At 45.4% G+C, this 27,837-nt stretch overlaps 1 protein-coding gene across 1 annotated transcript in view; it reads left to right on the forward strand.

Annotated features, from left to right (window-relative positions):
* LOC116969943 (chromodomain-helicase-DNA-binding protein 3-like) overlaps nt 1-27,837 on the forward strand; it is a gene marked incomplete at its 5' end in the record, with an annotated part of 76,808 nt that overhangs the window by 21,921 nt on the left and 27,050 nt on the right. The window contains 18 exons of the mRNA XM_033016704.1: nt 945-1,136; nt 2,671-2,871; nt 3,542-3,679; nt 5,688-5,809; nt 7,345-7,518; nt 9,542-9,683; nt 10,477-10,608; nt 13,118-13,235; nt 13,329-13,453; nt 17,059-17,290; nt 18,085-18,254; nt 21,136-21,313; nt 21,931-22,017; nt 22,450-22,535; nt 24,798-24,931; nt 25,021-25,165; nt 25,614-25,779; nt 26,210-26,319. Coding sequence (XP_032872595.1) covers nt 945-1,136; nt 2,671-2,871; nt 3,542-3,679; nt 5,688-5,809; nt 7,345-7,518; nt 9,542-9,683; nt 10,477-10,608; nt 13,118-13,235; nt 13,329-13,453; nt 17,059-17,290; nt 18,085-18,254; nt 21,136-21,313; nt 21,931-22,017; nt 22,450-22,535; nt 24,798-24,931; nt 25,021-25,165; nt 25,614-25,779; nt 26,210-26,319 — 2,652 coding nt within the window. The remainder of the gene's footprint in view (nt 1-944; nt 1,137-2,670; nt 2,872-3,541; nt 3,680-5,687; nt 5,810-7,344; nt 7,519-9,541; nt 9,684-10,476; nt 10,609-13,117; nt 13,236-13,328; nt 13,454-17,058; nt 17,291-18,084; nt 18,255-21,135; nt 21,314-21,930; nt 22,018-22,449; nt 22,536-24,797; nt 24,932-25,020; nt 25,166-25,613; nt 25,780-26,209; nt 26,320-27,837) is intronic.

Raw genomic sequence — 27,837 nt, forward strand, 5'->3', positions numbered from 1 at the left:
GTCCAAGTCCTTCTGCAGAGTCCTTGCTGTCTCTACACTACCTGCCTTTTCGCCTATTTTCGTATCATCCACAAACTTGGCCACAAAACGTTCAATCCCCTCGTCCAAATCAATGCAGAAGGTTGAGGAACGATCATATTGAAGTGTTAAAACATTTTGAACGGTATAGAATTGGTAAACTTGAAATCAAAATTGATGGCAAGCAATGGGGACTGCCTGCATTACTGTAGAGTAAGGGTTCCCAACCTGGGGTAAATTACCCCCAGGGGTTAAATTACACCTACCCAGAGAGTACATTTGATGATTCTGGATTTGTACATGTTTTTACTCATTGACTGACTGTGTTTGGTTCTGGTATAACTTGGTTCTGTGTTTGAATCTGTTCATCAATAAGTGAAATAACATTGTTATGTGCTATTAAAGTTGCCGGGGGTAAACGGGATGAAAAAGGTTGGTAATCCCTGCTGTAGAGCCTCTTAACACTTCCAGGAACTGTGTGAAACTCTGGCAGCTCAAGGAAAGTGAATGGTGACAGATTATATTTTGTTTAGTTTAGAGATACAGCGCAGAAACAGGCCCTTCGGCCCACTGAGTCTGCACCGACCAGCGATCACCCGCACATTAACACTACCTTACACACACTAGGGACAATTTTACATTCATACATAGCCAATTAACCTACAAACCTGCACGTCTTTGGAGTGTGGGAGGGAACCAAAGATCTCGGAGAAAACCCACGCAGATCACGGGGAGAATGTACAAACTCCATACAGACAGCACCCATAGTCAGGATCAAACTCTGGTCTCTGGCGTTGCAAGGCAGTAGTTCTAACGCTATACCACCGTGCCGTTAAATACTGTCAGTTCCATTGCCTTTTCCAGCCCCTCTTAAAGTTTTTGTTCCAGGATTGCATTGTGTAATAGTTTTTTTGTTATACCTGCAGCCAACCATTAAATATGAGGCACAGCCAGATTTCGTCACGGTCACGGGCGGAACACTGCACATGTACCAGCTGGAGGGTCTGAACTGGCTTCGATTCTCCTGGGCACAGGGCACCGATACCATATTAGCCGATGAAATGGGACTGGGAAAGACCATCCAGACCATCGTATTCTTGTATTCTTTGTATAGAGAGGTAAAGGTGGACTTTGGTTTAAACTCATCCTCTGTGTTACCGTAGGAGGCTGGTTAACACAGGACAACAAGGAATGGCTACTTACTCTGTCCTTACTGCTGTTATTGGGGGGGAAAGGGTGATCGAGCTCCATATAGTTTCTGTGTAGGAAGGACACAAAATGCTGGAGTAACTCAGCGGGACAGGCAGCATCTCTGGAGAGAAGGGAATGGGTGACGTTTCAGGTCGAGATCCTTCTCTCCTGAGATGCTGCCCGTCCTGCTGAGTTACTTCACCATTTTGTGTCTATTCATATAGTTTCTGTTTTTCTGTTTGTTTATTAAAAAATCTACATTTCCATTTGTCAATTGCATTTTAACGTTCGATTATCTTGTCATAACTTAACTCTTGGAGTCCCGAGCCTACTTTGCATCCAATCTTCTGAGTCACCATAGATCCTATGTGTCTTATTCTTCTGGATCAGCCTGGCACGAGGACCTTGTCATTTATTTTTGTTTAGTTTCGAGATACAGCGCGGGTCCAAGTCCTTTGGCCCACCGAGTCTGTGCTGACCAGCGATCCCCATGCATTAACACACTAGGGACATAATTTACAATTATACTAAGCCAATTAACCTACAAACCTGTACGTCTTTGGAATGTGGGAGGAAACTGAATATCTTGGAGAAAACCCACGGGGATAATGTACAAACTCCGTACAGACAAACACCTGTAGTCAGGATCAAACCCACGCTGGTTAGGGTGAGAACGCACACTCTCTACACAGACAGCACCCGGATTCAGGATTGAACCAGGATCTAGTCAGGCAGCAACTCTACCACTATGCCTCCCATTCAGACAAGATTCACTGTCCTACCTTCACCAATCAGCTCCACTTGCACTTAAAATGTGCTCTTTACAATGCGTCAGCCCTTATTGGTGCTCTGCAAAGAAATCTAACAGCAGATCAGGTGGTAGTTGATAGTGTAACATTCACCATCCATCCAAACCATTGTGTTCCAACAAGGATGAGCAGATATAACTAACTCCAAGAGGGAGGTTAGCCATTATTTCTCTCGTGCTTATCAGTGTAAGTAATTGTAAAGCACGCCTTAGTTGCCTTGGATGCCAGAGCTTAGGAGTCCTTCAGTTGTTTATTGTAAGCCTCTCCACAAACTGACCTGCAGCTTGTTCTATCCTCACACTACTCATGAACTTGATAAAGCCTTTGGTCACCACTCATAATTTCTTTCTTTACGAATACCAGTTTTGTCTGATACTCTTGAGAAACATCCTGGAATACATTGAGTCACAGTCAAACGGTGTGAAAACGGGCTCTTGGACCCGACTTGCCCACACTGGCCAACAGGTCCAATCTACACTAGTCCCACCTGCCCGTGTTTGGCCCATATCCCTCAAAACCTGTCCTATCCATGTACCTGTTTAAATGTGTTTTAAACGTTGCGATGAATGTAGATGGTGACTAAATACACCCTCCTTTGGGATTTCATTTTATTTGACTCGAACTTTGAACTTTCTTTAATCTGATTCTGCAGGGACACACGAAAGGCCCCTTCTTGGTCAGCGCTCCCCTGTCCACGATCATTAACTGGGAACGAGAGTTTGAGATGTGGGCGCCGCATTTTTACGTGGTTACGTACACAGGAGACAAGGATAGCCGTGCCGTCATCCGGGAGAACGAGTTTTGCTTTGAAGATAGCGGTGTTAAAATCAGCAAGCGAGCAGTCAAAATCAGGGTAAGCCTTGTACGTTTTAATGCTGGGGTACAATATGCTAAGATTTGAAGTGAAGGATCCAATATCAGGCCATTGGGTTACCTTGGAATGTGGAAGGTAAGGTTTAGTGTTTTAGTTTGGAGATACAGCGCGGAAACAAGCCCTTCGGCCCACCAAGCCCGCACCGACCAGCGATCCCCACACATTAACACTACCCCATACATACTAGGGGCAATTTTACATTTACACCTATAAACTTGTACGTCTTTGAAGTGTGGGAGGAAACCGAAGGTCTCGGAGAAAACCCACGCAGATCATGGGGAGAACGTATAAACTCCCTACAGACAAGCACCCGTAGTCAGGATTGAACGCTGGTCTCTGATGCTGTAAGTCAGCTGCTCTACCGCTGCACCACCATGCTTGGGAACGCAATGCGTAGGATCACAGCCGATGGATATGGCACTCACTGGAAAAGTGACCCATGTATCTGTACACCGTGGGCTGCTCGATTGTAATCACGTATTGTCTTTCCGCTGACCGGTTAGCACGCAACAATAGCTTTTCACTGTACCTCAGTACACGTGACAATAAACTAAACTCAAACAAGAAAGGGAACATTTTGAGCTCTGTATATCATTGTAGATCAATGTTCACTTAATGGTTAAACTGATTTAATATTTTTCTTTTGTAGAGTCAGGCACAGGTGAAGTTTCACGTCTTGTTGACCTCCTATGAGCTGATCACCATTGACCAGGCAATTCTGGGCTCCATTAAGTGGGCCTGTCTCGTGGTAGATGAAGCACACAGATTAAAGAACAACCAGTCCAAGGTGAGTGCGAGAAGCCTTTTCTGCCACTTCTTCATTCACATTCCCTGGCTCTACTCTGTGCCTTACTCAAAGTTAATGTTTCAGCTTCTCATCCTTCTTTCAAGAAGTTGAACATGTGGGTGGTATTGCCACCCTGATACTTCAAACAAATAGTGGGCATCACTGTCAACGCTGGCAATTATTGGCAAGGTGTTTTCCCGGTTCACTATTCCATTTTAGAAGGAAGATAAGAGTGATCCACTTTGGCACTTACAGGCCAAAGTATAAGTGCCCATAACACTGATTATCGCCATATGTTCTGTCAAGAGTGTTATTATAGTCGTATGTCCTGAAACGGAACAATGAAATTCAAACTTGTAGCAGCATAGCAGGTTTGTAAACACAGTTCTCAATAGATAATATAATAATCAAACAAAAAAGGTTCAATAAATCAAAACAAAACGATACAGTGCAAAATCAAAACAAAGCCCAAAGTCCCCAGAGGTGGTGCAGCATTTAGTTGGAGTTTGTCATGTTCAAAAACCTGATGCTTGTTGGTAAGAAGCTGTTCCTGAACCTGGACATTACAGTTTTCTGACTCCTATACCTTCTTCCCGATGGCAGGAATGAATGAGTGTGGCCAGGGTGGTGCGGGTCCTTGATAATGCTGGCTGCATTTTTTGAGACGGCAATTATAGGTCCCTTCGATGGTGGGGAGGTCAATATCCATGATAGGCTGAGCGCTGTTCACCACGGTTTGTAATTTCCTTCCTTCCTGGGCGTTTGAGTTGCCGAACTAAGTCATGATGCAGTCATGATCCAATTTGCTCTCTACTGTACACCTGTAGAAGTTTCAACAGAATATCCTGAATCTTCTACGGAAGTAGAGGCATTAATGGGCTTTTTAATTGCCGCAGTGTGCTGGCTCGGGGACAGATCTTCAGAAATGTGCTTCTGATTAAGACTGAGGTTTGTAGATCCTTGGCCTTCCTATATAACATATAACAATATAACAATTGCAGCACGGAAACAGGCCATCTCGGCCCTTCTAGTCCGTGCCGAACACTTACTCTCACCTAGTCCCATCTACCTGCACTCAGACCATAACCCTCCATTCCTTTCCTGTCCATATACCTATCCAATTTATTTTTAAATGATAAAATTGAACCTGCCTCCATCACTTCCACTGGAAGCTCATTCCACACAGCTACCACTCTCTGAGTAAAGAAGTTCCCCCTCATGTTACCCCTAAACCTTTGTCCCTTAATTCTCAAGTCATGTCCTCTTGTTTGAATCTTCCCTACTCTCAATGGGAAAAGCTTATCCACGTCAACTCTGTCTATCCCTCTCATCATTTTAAAAACCTCTATCAAATCCCCCCTTTGCCTTCTGCGCTCCAAAGAATAAAGACCTATCTTGTTCAACCTTTCTCTGCTGTATGTTGTTTAAAAGAGCAATTGTATACACTCAGCTCCCCACCCTCCAACCTGAGGGAGAAGTTTAGTTTAGAGATACAGCCTGGAAACAGGCTCTTCGGCCCACCATGTCCACACCGACCAGCAATCCCTGCACACTAATACTATCCTACACCCACTAGGGACAATTTTTACATTTACCAAGCCAATTAACCTACAAACCTGCACGTCTTTAGAGTGTGGGAGGAAACCGGAGATCTCAGAGAAAACCCACGCAGGTCACGGGGAGAACGTACAAACTTCGTATAGACCGCACCCGTAGTCAGGATCGAACCCGGGTCTCTGGCGCTGTGAGGCAGTATCTCTACCGCAGCGCCACTGTGCTGCCCCACCGATAAGGGGTTGCTTTATTTAAAGCATAATCCGAGAAGGCAGTATCTCCTGCTCTGCTCTCTGTGGTCTCTCTGAACTAGCAGTGGTACTATCGCCCTGGAGTTGCACAATAGCAAGATGGACCAGGACCTTTTGACCAAGGCCCGAATGTTATCCATATAAATAACCTGAAGAAGAAAACACAGAGCAACATCTGTACTGACGTGGTGACATTTGTTTAGTTTTTCAGAGTGTTGAATGGTTATAAGATTAAATGTAAGCTGTTGCTGACGGGGACACCTCTACAGAACAATCTAGAAGAACTCTTCCATCTGCTCAACTTCCTGACGTCCGATCGTTTCAAGTAAGTGTCGTTTCCCAATGGTTGGGCGAGAATTTATTTTATGACCTTGGGAATGTCCCGAACTACTCTTCAAGGAAGAGTACAGTGTACATTTTGCAGGTGTCCTTTACATGATGACTCTTTGCATACATATGGTACAAACAATTTCACTGTGACTTGTATTCCCTCACTCACTCTCAATCCCTATCTCTCTCCCTCTCACTCTCACCTGATGGAGTGGTCAATAGACAATAGGTGCAGGAGTAGGCCATTCCGCCCTTCGAGCCAGCACCTCCATTCAATGTGATCATGGCTGATCATCCCCAATCAGTACCCCGTTCCTGCCTTCTTCCCTGACTCCGCTATCTTTCAGAGCCCTATCTAGCTCTCTCTTGAAAGTATCCAGAGAGCCGGTTTCTACAGACTCACCACTCTCTGTGAGAAAAAGTGTTTCCTCGTCCCCGTTCTCAATGGCTTACCACTTATTCTTAAATTATTCTTGGTCATGCTGCACAAAGCAGCCAGTCACTGGATGAGCAAATTTCCTCAGTCGTGTAGCAAAGATCAGATATTCTGTTCTTCGGGGCATTGACTGATATTTTGGATATTTTGACAAGCTGCACAGGGCCCTCTCTGTTGCGCCCACCCAAGAGAAATGGTTATTTGCAGTCTCTTTGGATGAAATGTGTGTCAGCCCAGTTTGTGTATGCACCTTCTGAATGGGACAAGCCCATTTAGAGGCTGATTCATGGTTGTGGGATAAATTGAGCATATCCATGTTCAAAATATTGTTTTTTTTTTTTTTTTTTTAAAGGTCCATTAACTCAGAAGGACATTCAGCTGAAAGTGGCAGCCTATTTTGTCATAAACATAACTGTTATGATCTGATAATAGTGAAATAATATTAAAAAATAAATAAAATAAAAGTGAAACCTGGTAGCCTGGTTGTGGTTGAGGGTGAAACGGTGGTGGAGTACTGGAAGAATTGCACCACTCATTCCAGGATTGCCTTGGGGGTCAACATCCCTAACTTGTCGCCACACTGTTTTCTCTGAATGTGCACGGTCTTGGAATGAAACGGTGGTGGAGTACTGGACGAATTGCACCACTCATTCCAGGATTGCCTTGGGGGTCACCATCCCTAACTTGTCGCCACACTGATTTCTCTGAATGTGCACGGATGCATCAGCCTCCATTTGTCTTGCCACATTTAAGATGGCAGGCGTGATCCATGACCTTCTGATGCAGCAAAATCGATAGCTCGCAAAAACAAATAGTTAACTTCCCTGTAAGCATTTGTGTGCATCTCCAATATTCATTGTAGGTAGTCATGTTAAACTTAGAATGTTTTACCAAATCCCCATCTTTTTACTCCCTTCTTCCAGGAGCGTCTTGAAATCTAATGGTTGTTGTAATCTCCCTTAAGTGATGGTCTTGTCATTTGTTGTTTGTAGTTTCTGTATAACTCTGTTACCTTCAATGATGTGAGACGAACCTGGTTACAGTGTCGGTTAAGAAATTGTCCAAGCTTTGCTCACACGTCATATGTTTTGCAGTAATCTAGAGGGCTTCCTTGAAGAATTTGCTGACATCTCAAAGGAGGACCAGATAAAGAAGCTCCACGATCTTCTCGGTCCCCACATGTTGCGGCGCCTTAAGGCAGATGTCTTCAAGAACATGCCCTCCAAGACTGAGCTGATTGTGCGTGTGGAGCTGAGCACAATGCAAAAGTAAGTAACTCTGGGATCCTGCGATTTGCAACTGAACCTTGGTCAACTCCTCCTCCTTTGGTCCATGTTTCACACAGTAGGGGAGGAAAGTCGCGCAGCCGTAGAGTTGCTGCCTTGCAGCACTGGAGACCCGGGTTCGATCTCGACTGTGGATGCTGTCTACGGAGTTTGTAAGTTCACCCCGCGACCTGCGTGGGTTTTCTCCAAGATCTTCGGTTTCCTCCTACATTCTCAAGACGTACAGGTTTGTAGGTTAATTGCCTTGATATAAGTGTAAATTGTCCCTAGTGTAGGATAGCGTTAATGTGCAGGGATGTGCGGTATTCCAACACTAGTCGCATCTTCCCATCTCCATCCTTTTCCCCCTTTCGCAGAGACCGTTCCCTCCGCAACTCATCCCTTCCCACCCAAACCACTCCCTCCCCAGGTATCTTTCCCTGCAACTGCAGAAGATTCAACACCTGTCCCTATACCTCCTCCCTCGACTCTGTCCAGGGACCCTGACAGTTAGGTTAGCCTTTCAGAGGTTCTCAGCCTTAGGCAGAGGTTCACTCGCACCTCCTCCAACCTCATCTATTGTATCCGTTGTTCAAGATGTGGACACTTATTCATCGGCGAGACCATACATACCCGATCGTTTCTCTGAACACTTTCGCTCAGTCCACCTGGACCTACCTGATCTCCCGGTTGCTAAACACTTTAATTCCCCTTTCCATTCCCACACTGACCTTTCTGTCCTAGGTCTCCTCCATTGTCAGAATAAGGCTGAACACAAATTGGAGGAACAGCAGCTCATATTTCGCTTGGGCAGCTTACAGCCCAGTGATATGAATATTGATTTCTCTAACTTCAAGTATCCCCAGCATTCCCTCTCTCTTTATCCCTCCCCCACCCAAGTCGCACCATCTTCTCCTTTTCACCCAACAAACAGCTAACGATAGTCTGTTTCCTTTATCATTGGTTTTTTTTTCCATATCTTTCATTCATTGTTCATCATCGTCTATATCTCTCGTTTCCCATATGCCTAACTAGTCTGAAGAAGAGTCTCGACCCATAACTTCACCCATTTCTTCTTTCCAGAGTTGCTGCCTTACTCCAGCTTTTTGTGCCTATCTTAGGTACATGGATAGGACAGGTTTGGAGGGATATGGGCCAAACGAGAGCAGGAGGGACTAGTGTAGCTGGGAAATGTTGGCCGATGTGGGTACATTGGGCCGAAGGGCCTGTTTCCATTCTGTATCACACTGACTATGACTAATGCAGAATCCTAATTCTTTTCCCATAAGCCTACTTTTTTTTCTATTTTGAGCTTGCATCAGCTTCCCTTTCATTCACTGCATTCCAAATAATAACTTTCAGTGTTTAAAATAATACTTGGTCTGGTTGTTTTGCTAATACAATGGCCTCCAGTTCCTTTTGTTAATTAATCGTTATTCTGCCTATCTGTTCAGGCAACGGGTCAAAAATGTCCAATATCCCATTAAACTTTCCTTTGTGAAGAAGGATTGTAATTCATACAGTCTCCCTCTTTCTTGATATCTTAGCGAAACTAAAACAACAGGTTGTTTTCTGAACATCGGGTCGAGCATCTCTCGCCTAGAGAGATCATGGGAGGCGTGGGATGGAACCGAGTGGGCAGAAGGCAGGCATTTGGCAGGAAACGATGTTCTCCCAATTCTTCACCTTGCTGAGGGTGCATGGACAGTGTGTTCTGTGCTCTGTCCTGTTTGTGAAGATAGTTGTATCTTCCCCTCGTGAAGATAGAACTTCAGTTCCTATTCTTGCGTCACTCTGTTTTCAAAAAGTAGATCTTTGTTCACGTTTCTCAGCCCCAATCGGCAGAAATAGTTGTATTTTCCAATTGTTTCTGGACAGTATGAAAGGTTCGGCAGAAGGGAGCAGCGAGTCCTGGAATTTCTACATAGCTCTCCAGTTAAATATTTGTTCGACTGGGACTCGGTAGGTAGGTGCTATCAACCTCCGATCACAGATGTAAATCTCTATCCTATCCATTGTTTTTCAGGAAATATTACAAATTTATACTGACGAGAAACTTCGATGCCCTCAACTCCAAAGGTGGCGGGAATCAGGTGTCACTGCTAAATATCATGATGGATCTGAAGAAGTGTTGTAACCACCCGTACCTCTTCCCTGTGGCTGCCATGGTATGTGGCCGCTACATTCTTTGTTGCCATTTTGTACGCATGTCTCGCATCATGCACTCTTTTGTGTGTTTAAGCATACAGCTAGTAACGCGGTCTTGCATTTCAGATTGTGAGCCATCTCAGGGGAGCAACGAGGAACGAACAGTGGTAGAGGTGTGGCAGGAAGCAAGGAAATTGTTAAGAGATAGTGAGACGGATGAATATAGGAAGTTGGGAGACTATTTAGCCAGCCTTCTAGAGAAACAACGTGAAACTAAACCGCAGGTGTTTGAACTTCCCTACACCTGGGTCCTTGAATTTGAGAGGGAAGGTGAGAGCAGGGGAGGTGAACGAGAAAGAAACATAGGTTTAGTGATATTCCTGTGAGAACCACAGGTGTAGAAGACCAGATCAGAGCCTGGCTTTCTCTCTATTGCCCTCCCCCAATTACGGCACCAGGCTCACTATTCAGCCTATTGCATGAAGTTTGTGCATTTGGCTGAGACGTCTACTTCATTCGTCTGAAAAGAAAAAATTTCTATAATGTTGCAGCATTGGTCAGACCAATGTTTCTAGCCCTTAAGGTGTTGCCGTGAACCACAACTGTCCACTATTGTATTCCTTAAGCAATGAGGAAAAATGCTGGAATGCTTGGGTCAAGAATAGAGAAAATATGTTGAAGGTATAATTAAAAGGACTTGGTACTGTGACTTGTTGAACACACATTATTCTGCTAACTATTTCTGTTGCATTCAAGCATTGTTGTGGTTAGCAGTTTGATCTGAACATCTGCTTTATTTGCCTTTTGCTTTAGGAGGCTGCAAAGTTACCAAATGGTGCGTATGAAGGTAACGGGCTGATCAAGTCGGCTGGAAAACTGACGCTGCTCCAGAAAATGCTGAGGAAGTTGAAAGACGGAGGCCACAGAGTGCTGATATTTTCTCAGGTATAATGCTCCTTGTTCCCAGTACACTATATTTACTGGGACCCCCACAGTCTCTGTCTGCATTGCTCACTTTGCAGATCTTTGACGAAACTGGAAGGCCCAAGCCTGTTGATAATTCAAGAATTACACAATCAAGTGGGGCATGCAATTTGAGTCAGACTGTGTATGTATCTGGTCTAGTGTTTATCTGGTTATATATTAATTCTTGGGATGCCACTGGTGTTGACATTGTATAGGGTCGCCATCTCAGAATAAGAAATAGACCATCTACAACTAAGGGAAGCACAATGGCGCAGCGGTAGAGTTGCTGCCTTACCGTACCAGAGAGCTGGGTTTGACCCTGACCACAGGTGCCGTCTGTATGGACATTCTCCCTGTGACCACATGGGTTCTCCGGTTTCCTCCCACACTCAAGTCATACAGGTTTGTAGGTTAATTGGCTTTGGAAATGTTATTAATTATCCCTAGTGTATAGGTTAATGCTAGTGTATGTGATGATCGCTAGTCAGCGCGGACTTGGTGGGCCGAAGTGCCTGTTTCTGCACTGTATCTCCAAAGTCTAAAGAACTGAGGTGAGGGTAAATTTCTTGAAACAGATAGCAATGAATCTTTGGAATTCTCTAACCTGGAGGGCTGTGGATGCTCAGTCACTTTCAAATGATTTCTTGGTGTAAAGGGAATTAAGGAATGTAGGGATCGTGCAAAAAAAAAATGGTGCTGTGGTGGAAAATGAGCTGTTGGTGCAATGCGGTGGGCTTGAAGGGCTAAATGGCCAACTGCAGACGTGTGCAATATGTAGCAATGTTACAAAATTTTGAGATTTAAAAAATCAAGTCTGTAATTTATCCCATCAGATAAAGCATAAAAATAAGTTTAATTTGACACCTAATTCACTTTCATATCTCAAGTATTTAAAAAGTTATGGCCATTTTCATACTGGGAAATGAGCATCTTGTTCCCTATTGATTTTCTATGGACATAACAAAAAAGCTGTGATCGTGAACAGTCAAAAGCCCATAACTTTCTTAAAAATTAAGAGAACTGAATGAAATTTTCAGTTATCATAGATTGAAGCATTCTGAAACAAATATAAAATAATCTTACTTGGATGACCTGAAATTAAAGCATATAATTAGTTAGTTACCTAATTGTAGCTAATTTCAGACTTCAATTACTAGATCTAAACATCTATCCATTTCTTAATAAATGATTAACATTTTTAAATAGCCTAAATGTCCAAATAATATTCACAAATAATTCACAATAAAACATGATTTTTAAATCTCATTTACATTAATTTATAGGCCAAATGGAAGGAATTTAATGTTCAATTGCTGCAAATTAAAGTCCATTTTAAATCAGCTTTCCAGTGGGTCCCTGTGGAACGCGCTGGTTTAGAACGTTCACATTGCGGTAGATTTGTGCCCCAAATGCCGAGAAAAATACTGCGGGATATAATGGGGCCAAATTGAGCTACTCGCAATATTAAACTTTGTATAAAGGGTTCTTTAAAAGCCCTTTTTAATGTAAAAATATACAACCTAACTTCTGTGGTTTGCTTTATGGGACCCTGCGGTTGCTGGCTGTCGCGGGTTTAAAGATTGATTTTTAAACTACTATAACTATTATTCAAGGCCTTTAAAACTAATAATAGCTTTTGCGACGGGGTCTTCCAGCGATTTTTCGTTAATAATTAACTAGGCTGAACATTTTCGATTGGAACAGCTTAGAGAAAATCGCGTTTTAAACCCGCCCCCTCTAAACGGCGCCAAAATCGCGCACACCCACAACGGCAGATTTTCAACGACGCTTCAGGTAGGCTTTGCAACATACCTACAATATGTACTAGAATACTGGAAACATCAAGTTTTCAGTATGCATTGAGATTCTGTCTGTCTGACTCGCCTCAGAATGTTCCAATTTAGAAGGACGGTTTTGCATGACCTGTTCCTTGTTGAGCACTTTATCCAAAAGAATACCTCTGAAGGCCGATCATTAGATAACGATTTGTAGAACGTCCCACCTGTGAGAAAAGGTGAAGATGGATCTGGTGGGTGCTTCGTGCCAAGTTATTTAGCAGAAGACTGCAAATGAGTGAAGTCCACAGTCTTAGGGTGTTCAAGGAATAAGCTCCAAAATGGGTTTGTAAGGGCAGATTTTTAGTTTACAGATACAGCGCGGAAACAGGCCCTTCGGCCCACCAAGTCCGCGCCGACCAGCGATCCCCGTGCGCTAGCACTACTCTACACACTAGGGACAATTTACAATTTCTACCGAAACCTATATGTCTTTGGAGTGTGGGCGGAAACCAGAGCACCCGGAGAAAAGGCACGCAGGTCACGGGGAGAGAGTACAAACTCTACAGACAGCACCCGTAGTGAGGATGGAAGCGGGGTCTGTGGTGCTGTGAGGCCGCAGCAACTCCACCGCTGGCTGCGCCACCTATATTGAGAGTCAGGAACGATGGGACATTTTTATATGCTTCTGAAAACTCCACTCCTTTTTGCAGATGACAAAAATGTTGGACTTGCTTGAAGACTTCCTTGACTACGAGGGCTACAAGTACGAACGGATTGATGGAAGTGTCACTGGTGCAATGAGACAGGAGGCTATTGATCGATTTAATGGTAAGTGCTACAAGCACCAATCTATTGGAGTGGGACACCTGTCCTTTGCCTGCTCTTGCTTCTTTAATATTTGCTCACATTCTCCATTGGCAGCACCGGGAGCTGTCCAGTTTTGCTTCTTGCTGTCGACCAGAGCTGGGGGCCTGGGCATTAACCTGGCCACGGCAGACACAGTGGTCATCTTCGACTCGGACTGGAACCCTCACAACGATATCCAGGTACAGAATAGGAAATGGTACATTTTGGTATTATCTCAGTATGGCTCAATCAAAGGCATCTAACCAGTGACATGTACAAGTTTTGTGGTAAAAATGTGGGTAATCTGCCAAATTGGATTTTAAAAGTCTTCTCTTAACTATCAGTAGTAATTGGGTCTTTACCAGCAGCATCATCAAGTTACCTGGCTTTCAATTTGTGTTCTGACAGAATCACTAGCTGTCATTGCAGCCTTGGTCCCCATGAGGACTCTCAGAGTTGAATTCCAGAGCTAAGGTGAGACGGACTGTCCTGGGTAGAGTTTAATGTTGACCATATGTGGGGTCAAGGAGCCTGGCAATATTTGATAATGATCTCAGTGGGAAGCTCTCTATCGGCTGGTTGTTGGAGGTCAGTCACCTTGGCCCAAGACTTTCCCCGACCCCAACATTTTAATGTATAGGAAGGAACTGCAAATGCTGGTTTCAACCGAAGACGGACACAAGGCAGCATCTCTGGAGAAAAAGAATAGGTCTTGACCCAAAACGTCTCAAGCATTTTAAGCACTGATGTAAACCCAAAGACAATTTTTTTCAAATTGTACATTGTTTTTCTCGGAGGATAGTGAATCTCTGGAATTCTCCACCCTGGAGGATCGTAGAGGATGGCTCATTAGTGTAATTTAAAGTGGGAGCAGTTAAACACTGGCCTTCATCAGTCAGAATATTTAGAAGTTGGGAGGTCATGTTGCAGTTATATAAAATAAGATTGGTGAGGCTGCATTTAGCGTGTTGTGTTCAGTCTGGGCACCATGTTATAGGAACAATGTTGTCAAGCTGGAAAGGGTACAGAGAAGATTTACAAGGATGTTGCCAGGACTCGGTCTGAAGAAGGGTCTCGACCCGAAACGCCACCCATTCCTTCCCTCCAGAGATGCTGCCTCCCCCGCTCAGTTACTCAAGCATTTTGTATCTACCTCTGGTGCCAGGACTCGACGGTCTGAGCTACAGGGAGAGGTTGAGCAGGCTGGGACTCTATTCCTTGGAGCGCAGGAGGGTGAGTGATGATCTTATAGAGGTGTACAAAATCATGAGAGGAATAGATCGGGGAGGTGCACAGAGTCTCTTGCCTTGAGTAGGTGAATTGAGGACTAGAGGACACAGGTTTAAAGTGAAGGGGAAGAGATTTAATAGGAATCTGAGGGGTAACCATTTCACACAAAGGGTGGTGGGTGTATGGAACAAGCTGCCAGAGGAAGTAGTTAGGCAGGGACTATTCCATCATTGAATGAATTGTTAAGACACGATATACATGGATAGAACAGGTTTGGAGGGATATGGGCCAACCGCAGGCAGGTTCACAAGTTATAGGAGTAGAATGAGGCCATTTGACCTATCGAGTCTACTCCGCCATTCAATCATGGCTGATCTCTGTCTCCTCATCCCATTTTCCTGCCTTCTCCCCATAACCTTTGACACCCGTTCCAATCAATAAATTGTCTATATCTGCCGTTAAAATATCCACTCTTGGCCTCCACAGCCCTCTGTGTCAATGAGTTCCACAGATTAACTACCCTCTGACTAAAGAAGTTCCTCCTCATCTCCTTTCTAAAGGAGCGCCCTTTAATTCTGAGGATGTGACCTCTGGTCCTAGACTCCCACCAGTGGAAACATCCACTCTATCCAGGCCTTTCATTATTATGTAAGTTTCAATGAGGTGTCCCTTCATCCTTCTAAACTCCAGCGAGTACAGGCCCAGTGCTGTCAAACGTTCATCATACACTAACCCACTCATTCCTGGAATCATTCTTGTAAATCTCCTCTGGACTCTCTCCAGAGCCAGCACATCCTTCCTCAGATACAGGGCCCAGTTTTGCTCACAATACTCCAAATATGGTTTGACCAGCGCCTTGTAGAGCCTCAGCTTTACATCCCTGTTTTTGTATTCTAGCCCTCTTGATATAAATGCGAGCATTGAATTTGCCTTCCTTACTACCGATTCTACTTGCAAATTAACTTTTTTGGAGTCCTGCACCAGCACTCCCAAGTCCCTTTGCACCTCTGATTTCTGGATTCTCTCTCCATTTAGAAAATGGGACTAGTGTAGATGGAGACAGGTTGGCTGGAGTGGGCAAGTTGGGCCGAAGGGCCTGTTTCCACACTGTATGACTATAAATCTTTGAAAGATGAGGGAATTGATATTACGAGGAACTGGCACAAAAGAGGAGTGGAGACCTGGGTACCATTGAGGAGTTGAGTGGAGGATCCCTGCTCTGAATTTCTTACTGTTAGAAACCTCCGTGAAAATAACAAACCCGCTGATTTTTCATAAAGTCAGTCGTGCACCAGAGAAATAAGCCTTTGAGCCAACACATCAAATCCCTACAAATCCTAATTTACCCACATTTGATCAATAGCTTTCTATGCCTTGGCGATTCAAATATTCATCCAGATACTTAAACACTGTTAGAGTACCTGCTTCCACTACCTGCTCAAGCAGTGCATTTTAGATTGTGTTCATAATCCAGGTGGAAAATAATGTCTTTGGGGCTCTCTCCTCACCTCTGGATTTTGATGTCACCATCGAGGGGAAACTGTCATTTACTATCTACCAAATCTACCTGCCTGGTAATTTTTGCACACCTCTATTCCCAAAACGCCTTCAGTCTATGGGAAATAATCTGAGCCTATCCATTCTGTCATGACTGAAACATTCCATTCCAAGTTACCCCGGCGAATCTCCAGTGCTCCCATATCCTTTGGAAATGGGCACAAAATGCTGGAGTAACGCTGCAGGACAGGCAGCATCTCTGGAGAGAAGGAATGGGCGACGTTTCTAGTCGAGACCCTTTTGAAGAAGGGTCTCGATCCGCAACGTCACCTATTCCTTCTCTCCGGAGATGCTACCTGGCCCGTTGAGTTACTCCAGCATTTTGTGTCTATCATCATTGTGAACCAGCATCTGAAATTCCATCCTACCATTTCCTTCCTATGTTATTGTGAGCAGAACCTTGCACACTGCTTCTGAATGGTCTAAATCCTTTATAATGTTGTACCATGGTCTCTGTGCTTGTATTCTGTGCCTTGGCTAATGACGGCACCTTCACCTAATCATCCTGAACTGCCACGTTTAAAGACTGGTGCCTTTATTCGTCAACACACGAGGGCTGTTCCTTTCATTATCAATATCAAACCCTAATTAGATCTCCCGAAATGCATTGCCTTCCATTTTATTTGGGATTAAGTTCCATCTGGCATTTGCAAGCTCAACTTTCCAGCTAATGAGTATTGTCTGTATCCTCAGACTCTCTGTTTTTCTCGCAACTACATCACCAATGTTGAGAGTGCACTAATTTGTGTTTCCAATCATGTAACTTGATTTAAAAAAAATTATTATCCCCATCTGACTGCTGTCCCTCAAAAGTTGTGAAAAGTCAAAAATTGAGATTTGTTTCGGGCTAAGGACATGGAGCAGAAGCATGCAAATAAGCTTCAGCTCAACACAATTTAATTAAGTAGGAATGCAGGGTTGAGAGCTTTATGGCCTCCTAATAAATTGTTTTAAAGGCTGCTGTCAGTCTGTCCAGAGCTGTCTCTGCCCCCTTAATTTGGCATTCTTTGTTCTCCAGGCCTTCAGCAGAGCTCACCGCATCGGGCAGGCGAACAAAGTGATGATCTATCGCTTTGTCACTCGAGCGTCCGTGGAGGAGAGAATAACGCAAGTGGCCAAGAGGAAAATGATGCTCACTCACCTTGTGGTCCGGCCTGGCCTGGGCTCCAAGACTGGGAGCATGAGCAAGCAGGAGCTGGACAATATACTCAAGTTTGGCACAGAGGAGCTCTTTAAAGGAGACATTGAAGGTAAAGCATCAAAAGAGAAATCAACGTTTACTCAGTAGAGCTGGCCAGTGTGAAAGGCAGGAGCTGTTCGTTCTATCCATGAATACATTGTTTTCATGGGTCGAACAATGGAAGGAGATGAGGAGGAATTTCTTTAGTTAGAGCAGTGATTCCCAACCTGGGGCCATCGGGCCATTGCAAATTTCAGAGGGGCCACAGAAAAATTTGGGGGTTTAGGGGGCCACAGGTTCAATGAAGGAGGCCACTTTTTGTTCCGCTAATAATGTCGTGGGGGGGGGGGCACAAAAAAATTAAAGAGCCCATGGGGGCCATGAACTAAAAAAGGCTGGGAACCACTGAGTTAGAGGGTGGTGAATCTGGAATTCTTTGCCACAGAAGACTGGAGGCCGTAAATTACAGCAGAGGTGGATAGATTCTTGATTAGTACGGGTGTCGGGGGGGGGGGGGGGTTATGTGGAGAAGGCAGGAGAATGGGGTTAGGAGGGAGAGATAGATTGAATGGCGGAGAGGACTTGATGGGCTGAATGGCCTAATTCTGCTCCTATTATTTATGACTGTTGACTTTATGAGGAGGGCAGTTAATGCACGGGGTCAGATTATGGTCAGGTTGCCCCTACAGTGCAGGATGGAGAGTTGATCACATTGGAAATATGGATTCAGCTCTGTACCTCTTGATAGAACGGAGAAGTGAATAAACCTACTTCCACATTGCCCCACGTACCTTGTGCCCCGCGGCACTTGTTTCTGAACGTGTGAAGCATTATCGTTTTCATTCTGTCTTCCCACCATGTTAGTTGGTGACAACCGCGACGACGACAGCAGTGTCATCCACTACGACGGCGCTGCCATCGACCGGCTGCTGGATAGGGACCAAAACGCCACAGAAGATACCGACATCCAAAACATGAATGAGTACCTGACCTCCTTCAAGGTGGCTCAGTATGTTGTTCGCGAGGAGGACAAGGTAAGAGTGGCTGGTAGAGTAAGCATCAGATCTTGAAAGGCGAAAGAGAGAGAGGGGGGTGTTTGTACGTTCTCCCCGTGACCACGTGGGTTTTCTCGGAGTACCTACAGCTGGCATTACGAGCCGCTACAGACTCCTACGGACTCGCTACGGACATTCTCAGAGTTTGAATCAAGGGGAAAACTCGGGAGAATTTGTGAGTAACTCGGGGAAGTGGGACAGAGCTGGGATCGCTGGTCGGTGCGGACTCGGTGGGCCGAAGGGCATGTTTTCTCGCTGAATCTAAACTAAATGCATAATCTGAAATTATACATTTCTAACAGCATCAGCAGTACTGCTTCATAGTGGGATAAACTCCTTTGAATACCCATCAAAGTGTTGAATGCCACAGCTTTCTGCATCAACCATACAATTACATTGCCGCCCTGCAGGCCAAGTCAGTGGATATTTTTAAGTCAAAGAAAGCTGAGAGAGAGGAGGGGCAGGTCCAAGCGTGGCAGGTCATATTCCACAGTGATACAGCGTGGAAACAGGCCCTTCTTCCCAACTTGCCCACATTGACCAACATGTCCCAGCTGCACCAGTCCCACCTGCCAGGTCCAGATCCCTCCAAACCTGTCCTATCCATGTACCTGTCTAACTGTTTCTTAAATGTTGGGATAGTCCCAGCCTCAACTACCCGCTCTGGCAGCTCGTTCCATACACCCACCACCCTCTGTGTGAAAAGGTTACCCCTCAGATCTCTTCCCCTTAAACCTATGTCTCCTGGCCGTCGATTCACCTACTCTGGGTGCTCCAGTTTCCTCCCACACTCCAAAGACGTACAAGTTTGTAGGTCAATTGGCTTCAGTAAAAACCGTAAATTGTCCCTGGTGTGTAGCATAGTGTTGGTGTACATGGATTGCTTGGCTGCGCAAACCTGCACTCCACATGCCCGTCACTGAAATGTTCCCCCATTCTAGAGTGAGTCATTGGAAAGTAAACAGAAGCAATAATCCTGGTCTACCTCTGAATAGTGGAGCAGGTGATAGTTACACGTTATCTCTCGGCTCCCGCTTTCTGAATTCAATCAATTCCTTCGCCGTGTTAATGTTGAGTGATGGGTAGTTGTGGCAACACTCAACATTAACAATCTATCCTTCTGTATACTAGCCCCTCACCACCAGTGAGGCCTTCTACAGCAGTGGCAGTCTTCCTATTGCCATTTCAGGAAATGTTGCATCTTTTTCTCAAATACAAGTCACTTTTCCTCATCATGGCCCCCTCCTCCACCCTTGCTGCATTCCTTCCACCCCGACTGTTCTTTTCATTGCTTGCAAACATTTCAGCACCATCACTCTCCAGCTTTACCACACCCACCTCCCACTCCTTTCAGTACGAAACGATTATACCTTCCTGTTGCCTAAATGCCTGGCACTTCAACATATTGTAGCGTTCCAGGAAATATCCCAATCGGTCTGTATGCGTGTCCTGTTTGGGAGAGATCATCCCATGCCAAGAAACTAGACCCAGCGTTGAATAACACCTGCCGCTCAATCACTGGCTGCTTGAAGCCCACCAACATAAACAACCTGCACCTCCTCGCTGGCATTGCCCCTGCTGATGTGAGACGGGAAGTCGCCAGCCGAGTAGAGATGACCAAGGCCACCAGTGATGAACGCCACCTCCTCTACGGACGTGTACCCCCGGCCCAACGGCTGAAGTCCAGGAGAAGCTTTCTCGGCCATGTCCAGCCCCTAATAGCACCACGGGAAGAAACCAGACTCCAACTATGGACAAAAAGGCTTGAGGACGACCCCCCTCCTACTGACATGGGTATCCCTCCTTCTGAAGCCCTCCCTCCGGGCTCAGAAGCACCATGGGTCCAGTGGAAGACGCTCAACTGCCTGAGAACAGGAACAGGGCGATCAAAAGCTGCCATGGCCAGATGGGGCTATGAAACTGGCCAAACCACCTGTGAATGTGGAGAAGAGGACCATACAATGCAGCACTGCCTTGTCTGCCCCCTACTACCCAACCAGTGCAGCCCAAAGGATCTTGCAGTGTTCAATAAAAACGCAAAGGAATGGGAAACTCATATAACCAACCAGCTTCAAAGACACGAAAAGAAGAAGAAGAAGGTCTGAAGAAGGAACCTAACCAGGAAAGTTCTCCACAGATGCCGCTTGACCCGCTGAGTTACTCCAGCACTCTGTCTTCTTTAGTAAACCAGCATCTGCAGTTCCTTTCTACAATATCCGGCCTCAGATTTTTCTAATTAACTCATTAAAACCTAATCCCTAAAAATAACCTACCCATAGTATTTGGAGAACAGGTTCCACCTGACAAATAAGCTTGACTGCACAAGTTGGCTCTGGCACTTACTTTGGTTCCCAAGCATCCCTAGATACTTTAACGTTTGATGAAATGCACACGTTTGTGCCATTTTATTGTTTTAATGACCTTTAATCTCCCACCTTTATTGCTTCCTCGGTCCCTTTGTTTTCCATTTAGATTTTCTATTCCTTCTTCCAAAATGCACTGTCGCATATTTATTTACTTTGGGATTAATTTACAGTTTACCTGCTTATTCTGAATGTTTATTAATATTGTCTTGCGTTTTGTTGCACCATTCTCTGAGTTAACTGTAATAACTACTTCCCGACCACCAGAATCAGGTGTTATCAGCAATATTTGAAATAGTTTTCCATGTAATGATTAATGAGAGAATAGTTAATAAGCTTCTGTGAGGTTTTAATATGAGTATGTATGCAGCTTTCTGCTGTTGTTCGACCTGGCCTATCTTAAATCTACACACAGTGCGTTCCCCTTCAGCTGCTTCCGATTGCCATGCTCTGGCACAGTGTTGCTAATGGAGATGACTTGTTTTGTGTGCCCGCAGGAAGAGGAGGTTGAGAGGGAAATTATCAAGCAGGAGGAGAACGTGGATCCTGACTACTGGGAGAAGCTGCTGCGGCATCACTACGAGCAGCAGCAAGAGGACTTGGCGCGACACCTGGGCAAGGGCAAGCGGGTGCGCAAGCAGGTCAACTACAATGATGCTGCCCAGGAGGACCAAGGTAATTGGCAGTGCTGACCGTCCGGTGTCTACGGTGCTGAACCCGAGTTGGGAGGTTCCGAGTGTGGATCATCTTAACGTTGGTGGGATTCCTGAGCTAGGTGTAGGTGGCTGCTGACTGATTCTGTCAGCCAAGAGGCTAGAGCGGAAGTCGCATCTCTTTTGCTGCCGTTCCTATAATGGTAGTTTTATACCCCAGGAGGAACGCAGGAGCGTTCTTGATTCTGTACCTGATTCACCGTACCACTATCAACAATTGCCATGCTTGATTTTTTGACGTATGTACCAATTGGGTGGTGCAGTGCTCTGGGGAGCTAAACCCTTTGCCAATTCCAGCTTTTCATGTAATCCTAGTTATCTTCTCCCATCGCCGTCAGATGCATTACTGTCCATCCCTGCAACTGTTTTCCCTCACAATTGGAATTGACCAGGCTACCCAATCGACCTGTACACATAACTCCTGATCTCAGCGTTGGTGCACAAGAGCTTCATGAGCATGATAAACAAACGTGAACTGCAGGAGCTAAAATCTGATTTATTGAGATAAAGAAAGTAAAACAATTGAGAAGACAAGTAATAAACAAGGTTTTCTTTTTTTTAATCTTTTGTCTGCTGCAGAATGGCAGGATGATGTTTCAGACAACCAATCAGAATATTCAGTAGGCTCGGAGGAAGAGGACGAAGACTTTGATGAAAGGCCTGAAGGTCTCTCTTTACGTTTTGTTCCTCGATTCGGATCAGCAGTGTGTGCTTGATTTTGTTTTTGTTTGAAGAGATTCAGCCTGTAGTCGAGATGGTCAGATGGAGTTTACATGGAAAGCAAAGAGTGTAATAGAGTGACTGGGTTTGTGCATGGCGAGTGTGGGTCTGTGTAGAGGAGAGTGTGGATCCTTGGTCCACGCAGGGTACCAGTCCTACATACTGTAGTGGGACTGTTTGTGGTCAGTGCGTGTGCTTCACGTTACAGATCGTGTGACTGCCAATGCTGCAGTTAGACCATGTAGGGAGTACGTGCTGCAAAGCCAACGCACATAACAATTGCTTTGCGTGAGACTGCACTACCTCATAATTGAGATGCTCAAAAAGTTGGCAATATAAAGGTCTTTCTGCACATATTTCTTTTTTATACTTTTAAAGGTCGTCGACAATCCAGGCGTCAGCTCCGAGGCGAGAAGGACAAGCCGCTTCCACCATTGTTGGCTCGAGTGGGTGGGAACATTGAGGTAACAACAATCAGCAGAGGCTCTGATCCCCCTTTCTACTAGTGCAGGTGCAGTGGACCACCTGTGCTGCATGTACTGTCCTCTGTGGCAATGTCCAGTCCCCATCTAGCTCTAAAACCTTTACCTGAGCAGCTAAAGAGTACATTGTAAATGAGAATACATACTCAGTGAATCAAGTTGTGACAGGATATCTATTATGAGCAGTGCTATGGGTGTTGTAGGGCTCTTGTTCCATTTACTTCACTGAACCAACAATGTGAAAGGGAAGCAATATGGAACCATGGTTGGAGTAGTCATACATCATAGAAACAGGCCCTTCGGCCCAACTTGCTCGTGCCTACTAAGATGCCCCATCTATACTAGCCCCACCTGCCCATGTTTGGTCCATATCCCTCTAAAGCTTTCCTATCCATGTACCTGTCCAAATGACCTTTAAATGTTCTTAGTACCTGCCTCAACTACCTCCTCTGCAGATACCTATACCTACCTCAACTACCTCCTATACACGCCGCCCTCTGTGTGGAAAAAGTTGTTCTCGGGTTCCTTTTAAGTCCTGGCATCATTATCGTTAAATCTTCTCTGCACTCTTTCCAGCTTAACAAACATCCTACCTAGAGCAGTGTGACCAAAACTGAACACAATACTCCAAATGTGGCCTCACTGCAACATAACATCCCAACTTCTATACTCAATACCCAGACTGTTGACGGCCAATGCGCTGGAAGTCTTTTTGACCACTCTATCTACCTGTGGAACTACATACCTGCAACTCCTAGATTCCTCTGCTCGACAGATCCCTCGCACTCCCCAGGGCCCTGCCATTCACTGCAAAGGGTCTGCCCTACTTTGTCTTCCCAAAAAGGCAACACCTCACACTTCTCTGCGTTAACCCATGAACCGTTCCTCTGGCCACTTGGCGAACTGAACAGCAGAACTGTGCTAGTGGGAATATTAATAGAATTTGTCCATGATGAGTGCGGGAAGAAAAATGGTGAGTGGGCGGATGGGAGTGAATAAGAGAGGAAGAGGGAGATGATGTGGAAATCCTTCTTGAACCAACTGCCAAGTGATGACAGCCTTACTCATGCGAATTAGTCACTGCCTGACCGTCGACTGTCTTGGTTTCCTAGAGGGTGTCTTGAGGACTGGCTCTTTCTCTCATACAAGACAACATTAAAACTGTGCGTGAATTCCCCAAGCAGATTCAAGTGTGTCTGTCTTGCAATACACCACAGCACATTGGTTACAGTGTCGGAGTGCAATTTGAAATGGGACTGTCGGTGACTATTTAATGACCACTTTTGGCTTTCCTGATGGCAGATGTCCTGTTCTTGGTTCTTGAAACATAACTTGGGCAAGAGGAGCAAAGGATGGAGCAGGTGCTGGGTGAGGAAGTGGTGACGCAGCCTAGTCCTGCACACGAGTAGTTTGATCTCTGGTCTATGTCAAACCCTTCCTTCCTTCCTTCCTGAATCTGCTTCCTTAGAAGGTTTAGGAAGTTTAGCCTGTCTCACCTACTTCTACAGATGCACTATAGAGCACATTGTATCAGGATGCACCATGGCTTGGTTTGGGAACAGCTCCCCACCTCAAAAAAATGGTAGCGAATTGTGGACACAGCTCAGACCAACACACAAACCAACCTTCCTTCTATTGACTCCATTTATACCTCGCACTGCCTCTGCAAGGCCAGCAGCATAATCAAGGACTAGTCACACCCTGGCCACTCCCTCTTCTCCCCTCTCCCATCAGGCAAAAAGTACAGAAGTGTGTAAACGCACACCACCAGATTCAGGGACAGTTTCTTCCCAACTGTTATCGGGCAACTGAATCATCCTGCCTCAACCAGAGCGCAGTGCTGAACTTCTATCTATCTCTTTGGTGACCTTCGGTCTATCCTTGATCGGATTTTGCTGGGTTTACATTGCCTTATCATGTATCTATCTATACACTGTAAATGGATCGATTGTAATCATGTATTGTCTTTCCGCTGACTGGTTAGCACGCAACAAGAGCTTTTCACTGTACCTCGGTACACGTGACAATAAACAAAACTGAAACTCCCCTGTGGGGCAGCGAAATTGGTTTTCGAGCCCTGAGCTGGGGTGAGCTCAGAGTGAAGGGATTAGATTGTGGAAGGAACAGTAAAGGGGTTTATCATTGGACTGTAGGAAGCAGCATAAGCTACTAAACAAATAGATTGAAAGTGTACTTCTGTGGCTGAAGTGACTGTCCTTTGTGAATGCGCCCCTTGTATGACAGGTTTTGGGATTCAACACCCGCCAGCGGAAGGCTTTCCTGAACGCAGTGATGAGGTGGGGGATGCCTCCTCAAGATGCTTTCAACTCTCAGTGGCTGGTCAGGGACCTGCGTGGCAAGAGTGAGAAGGAGTTCAAGTATGTTGCTCTTTAACTCCACATCAGAAACTTTACTGATCTGAACTTTATTCAGTGGGTGTACTAAGATCATTTTGCTTGGTTTATAGGGCTTATGTGTCGCTGTTCATGAGGCACTTGTGTGAGCCTGGGGCTGATGGTGCTGAAACGTTTGCAGATGGAGTGCCTCGTGAGGGACTGTCCAGGCAGCAAGTGCTGACCAGAATAGGAGTCATGTCGCTGGTGAAGAAGAAGGTAAGAGCCGACCGAGTCATTGACAGAGTGCTCATGCGGGCGACAATCATATGATGAGAACTATAGTTCAGTTTAGAGATACAGCACGGAAGCTGAGACCGCACCGACCAGCAATCCCTGCACACATTAGGGACAATTTTCTTTTACAATTATACCAAGCCAAGTAACCTACAAACCTGTACGCCTTGTGGAGTGTGGGAGGAAACTGAAGATCTCCGAGAAAACCCACAGGGTCACGGGTAGAACGTAGACACTCCGTAAAGACAGCACTAAGATGGAACCCGGGTCTCAGGCGCTGTAAGGCAGCAACTCTACTGCTGTGCCACGGTTCTGCCCTTCTTGTATCCTGATGGCTTACAGACTGTCCCAAATGCGCGGTGACGGTGACGGTGACGGACCGGGTTGGCGGAGAGTGGAGCCACTCATGTCTCATTTGCTTTGTTACCAGGTGCTGGAATTTGAGCACATCAATGGGAAGTGGAGCATGCCAGAGCTCATGCCCGACATCAGTGCCGACTCCAAGAAGTCGTCCCGCGCCTCGTCTCCCCTAGAGAAGACGGCAACGACCACCCCAGAGCCCAGCTGTAGCAACACCCCCTGCACTTCAAAGCCAGGTACATGTACTGACTGAATACATATGAACATAGTATCCAAGCTAAATGCAGAGTCACTCGAGACTAGATCAAGGTCAGCAACACATCACAGCCTTCTGTCGCAATGAATTCCACAGATTCAACATCCTTTGACCAAAGAAATTCCTCCTCATCTCCTTCCTAAAGGAACGTCCTTTAATTCTAAGGCTATGACCTCTGGTCCTAGTCTCTCCCACTGTTGGAAGCATCCTCTCCTCATCAACAAAAGGCTGACTGCTGGAGTATCTCAAACTGGAGAAGCATTCACCCCTAAACATACTCTGTTCACTTCCCTCCACAGACGCTGCCTGACCTGCTAAGTTCCTTCAAAAGTTAGTTTTTATGCTGCAGATTCCACCATCTGTAGTCTCTTGTGTGTCTATCTAATCAATGTTTATTTTTAAATGACCAGCCACTCCTGCTCCAAGTGACAAGTTAGAAGGCAGCGGAACTCCTGTTGAGAAGGAACCGACAGATGACAAAGAGGAAGAGGCAAACGGCGGTGAAAAGATGGAGTTTGAGGTATGTTCTGAATGATGTTGGCACATACGCTGGGATGAAAAACTTCCACCATTGAGATCAATGTATTTTTAGTTATTGGGGAATCGGGTGATATCGGTTTATTCCTAGAAATTGGTGCTGAGGTCAACGATCAGCTATAAACCTGCCTTGATTGGTGGAGCAGGCATGAGGAACTAAGTTGCCTACGCCAACTTCTGCTTCCGATTAGGTCGAGGAAACGGTCTTTTGAGATGCTTTTAATTTGCTCCTCAAGGTAATGGGGTTCACAGCATTGACAGATGATCAGATTTCGCAGTGGCAAAAAACGGTGGATCGTCTGTCGTTACCTGTAATCCCCCCCCATTCCCACGCTGACCTTTCTCCTGGGCCTCCTCCATTGTCACAGTGAGGCCCAGCCCAAATTGGAGAAACAGCACCTCATATTTCGCTTGGGCAGCTTACAATGGTATGAATATCGACCTCCAACTTCAGGTAACCCTTGCCTTTCCTCTCTTTCCATCCCTCCCCCATCCTAGTTCTCTGAAGAAGGGTCTCGACCCGAATCATCACTCATTCCTTCTACCCAGAGATGCTGCCTGTCGCTGAGTTACTCCAGCATTTATGTAAATCTTCGGTGTAATCCAGCATCTGCGGTTCCTTCCTATACTAGTTCTCTGACCAATCTGACTCTCTTCCTGGTTTACCTTTGTATGCCCCGTTGTCACCTTCCCCTATCTAACAATGATCTATTCTACATTTTCCTTGATCTGCGTCCCCTTTGATGTCTCGTTTTCACACCTTACTCTTCCATATCTCTGAGTCTCCCTCTCCCCTGACTCTCAGTCTGGAAAAGGGTTTCGACCCGAAACATCACCCAGGGATGCTGCCTGTCCCGCTGAGTTGCTCCAGCATTTTTCTGTCTATCTTCATTGTCAGATGATCACTGGTTTCTTGCAAAGGAAAGAAAAGCTGCACACAAAGAAACGTCACCTATAGCTTGAGAATTCAGATGTGAGCGGCTCCAAGGTCCCATCCTGTTACTCAAAAGTTTGCAAGTTTTCATTTAAAATATCACAACACTCTGATTCACTGATGCGCCGTGCTTGCAGCAAGTGATTAATCGCTCGCTGCAAGCACGGCGCATCAGTGAATCACCTGGATTACACACACACCTTTCCAAATCGCTGCTGTGTTTCAGCCAGGTGCCTGACTTTATGGTCGAATGACTGACAATGGGATTTCTCCTGCTTGTCTTTAGTCAGAGGAGCTTGATTTCAGCTACTAACTCACTCTGGGGCTCACATACAGGAATATATTTTAATTAATTTCTTATGAAATTGATTTCTCTAACTTTAAGTAACCCTTGCATCCCCACTATCGCCCTCCGTCCCTCCTCCACCCTGGATGTTGCACTAGTCCTGGTGCGTTTCATTGTCTAGAACTCATTTTCACCCAGCCCACAGCTAACATTGGCCTGTCTCCTTTATCAAAGTTACTTTTTTGAATATCTTTCATTCATTTATTCTACATCTCCGTCTG

This window comes from Amblyraja radiata, unplaced genomic scaffold, assembly GCF_010909765.2.
Source record: "Amblyraja radiata isolate CabotCenter1 unplaced genomic scaffold, sAmbRad1.1.pri scaffold_432_ctg1, whole genome shotgun sequence".
In the NCBI taxonomy this organism is placed as follows: Eukaryota; Metazoa; Chordata; class Chondrichthyes; order Rajiformes; family Rajidae; genus Amblyraja; species Amblyraja radiata.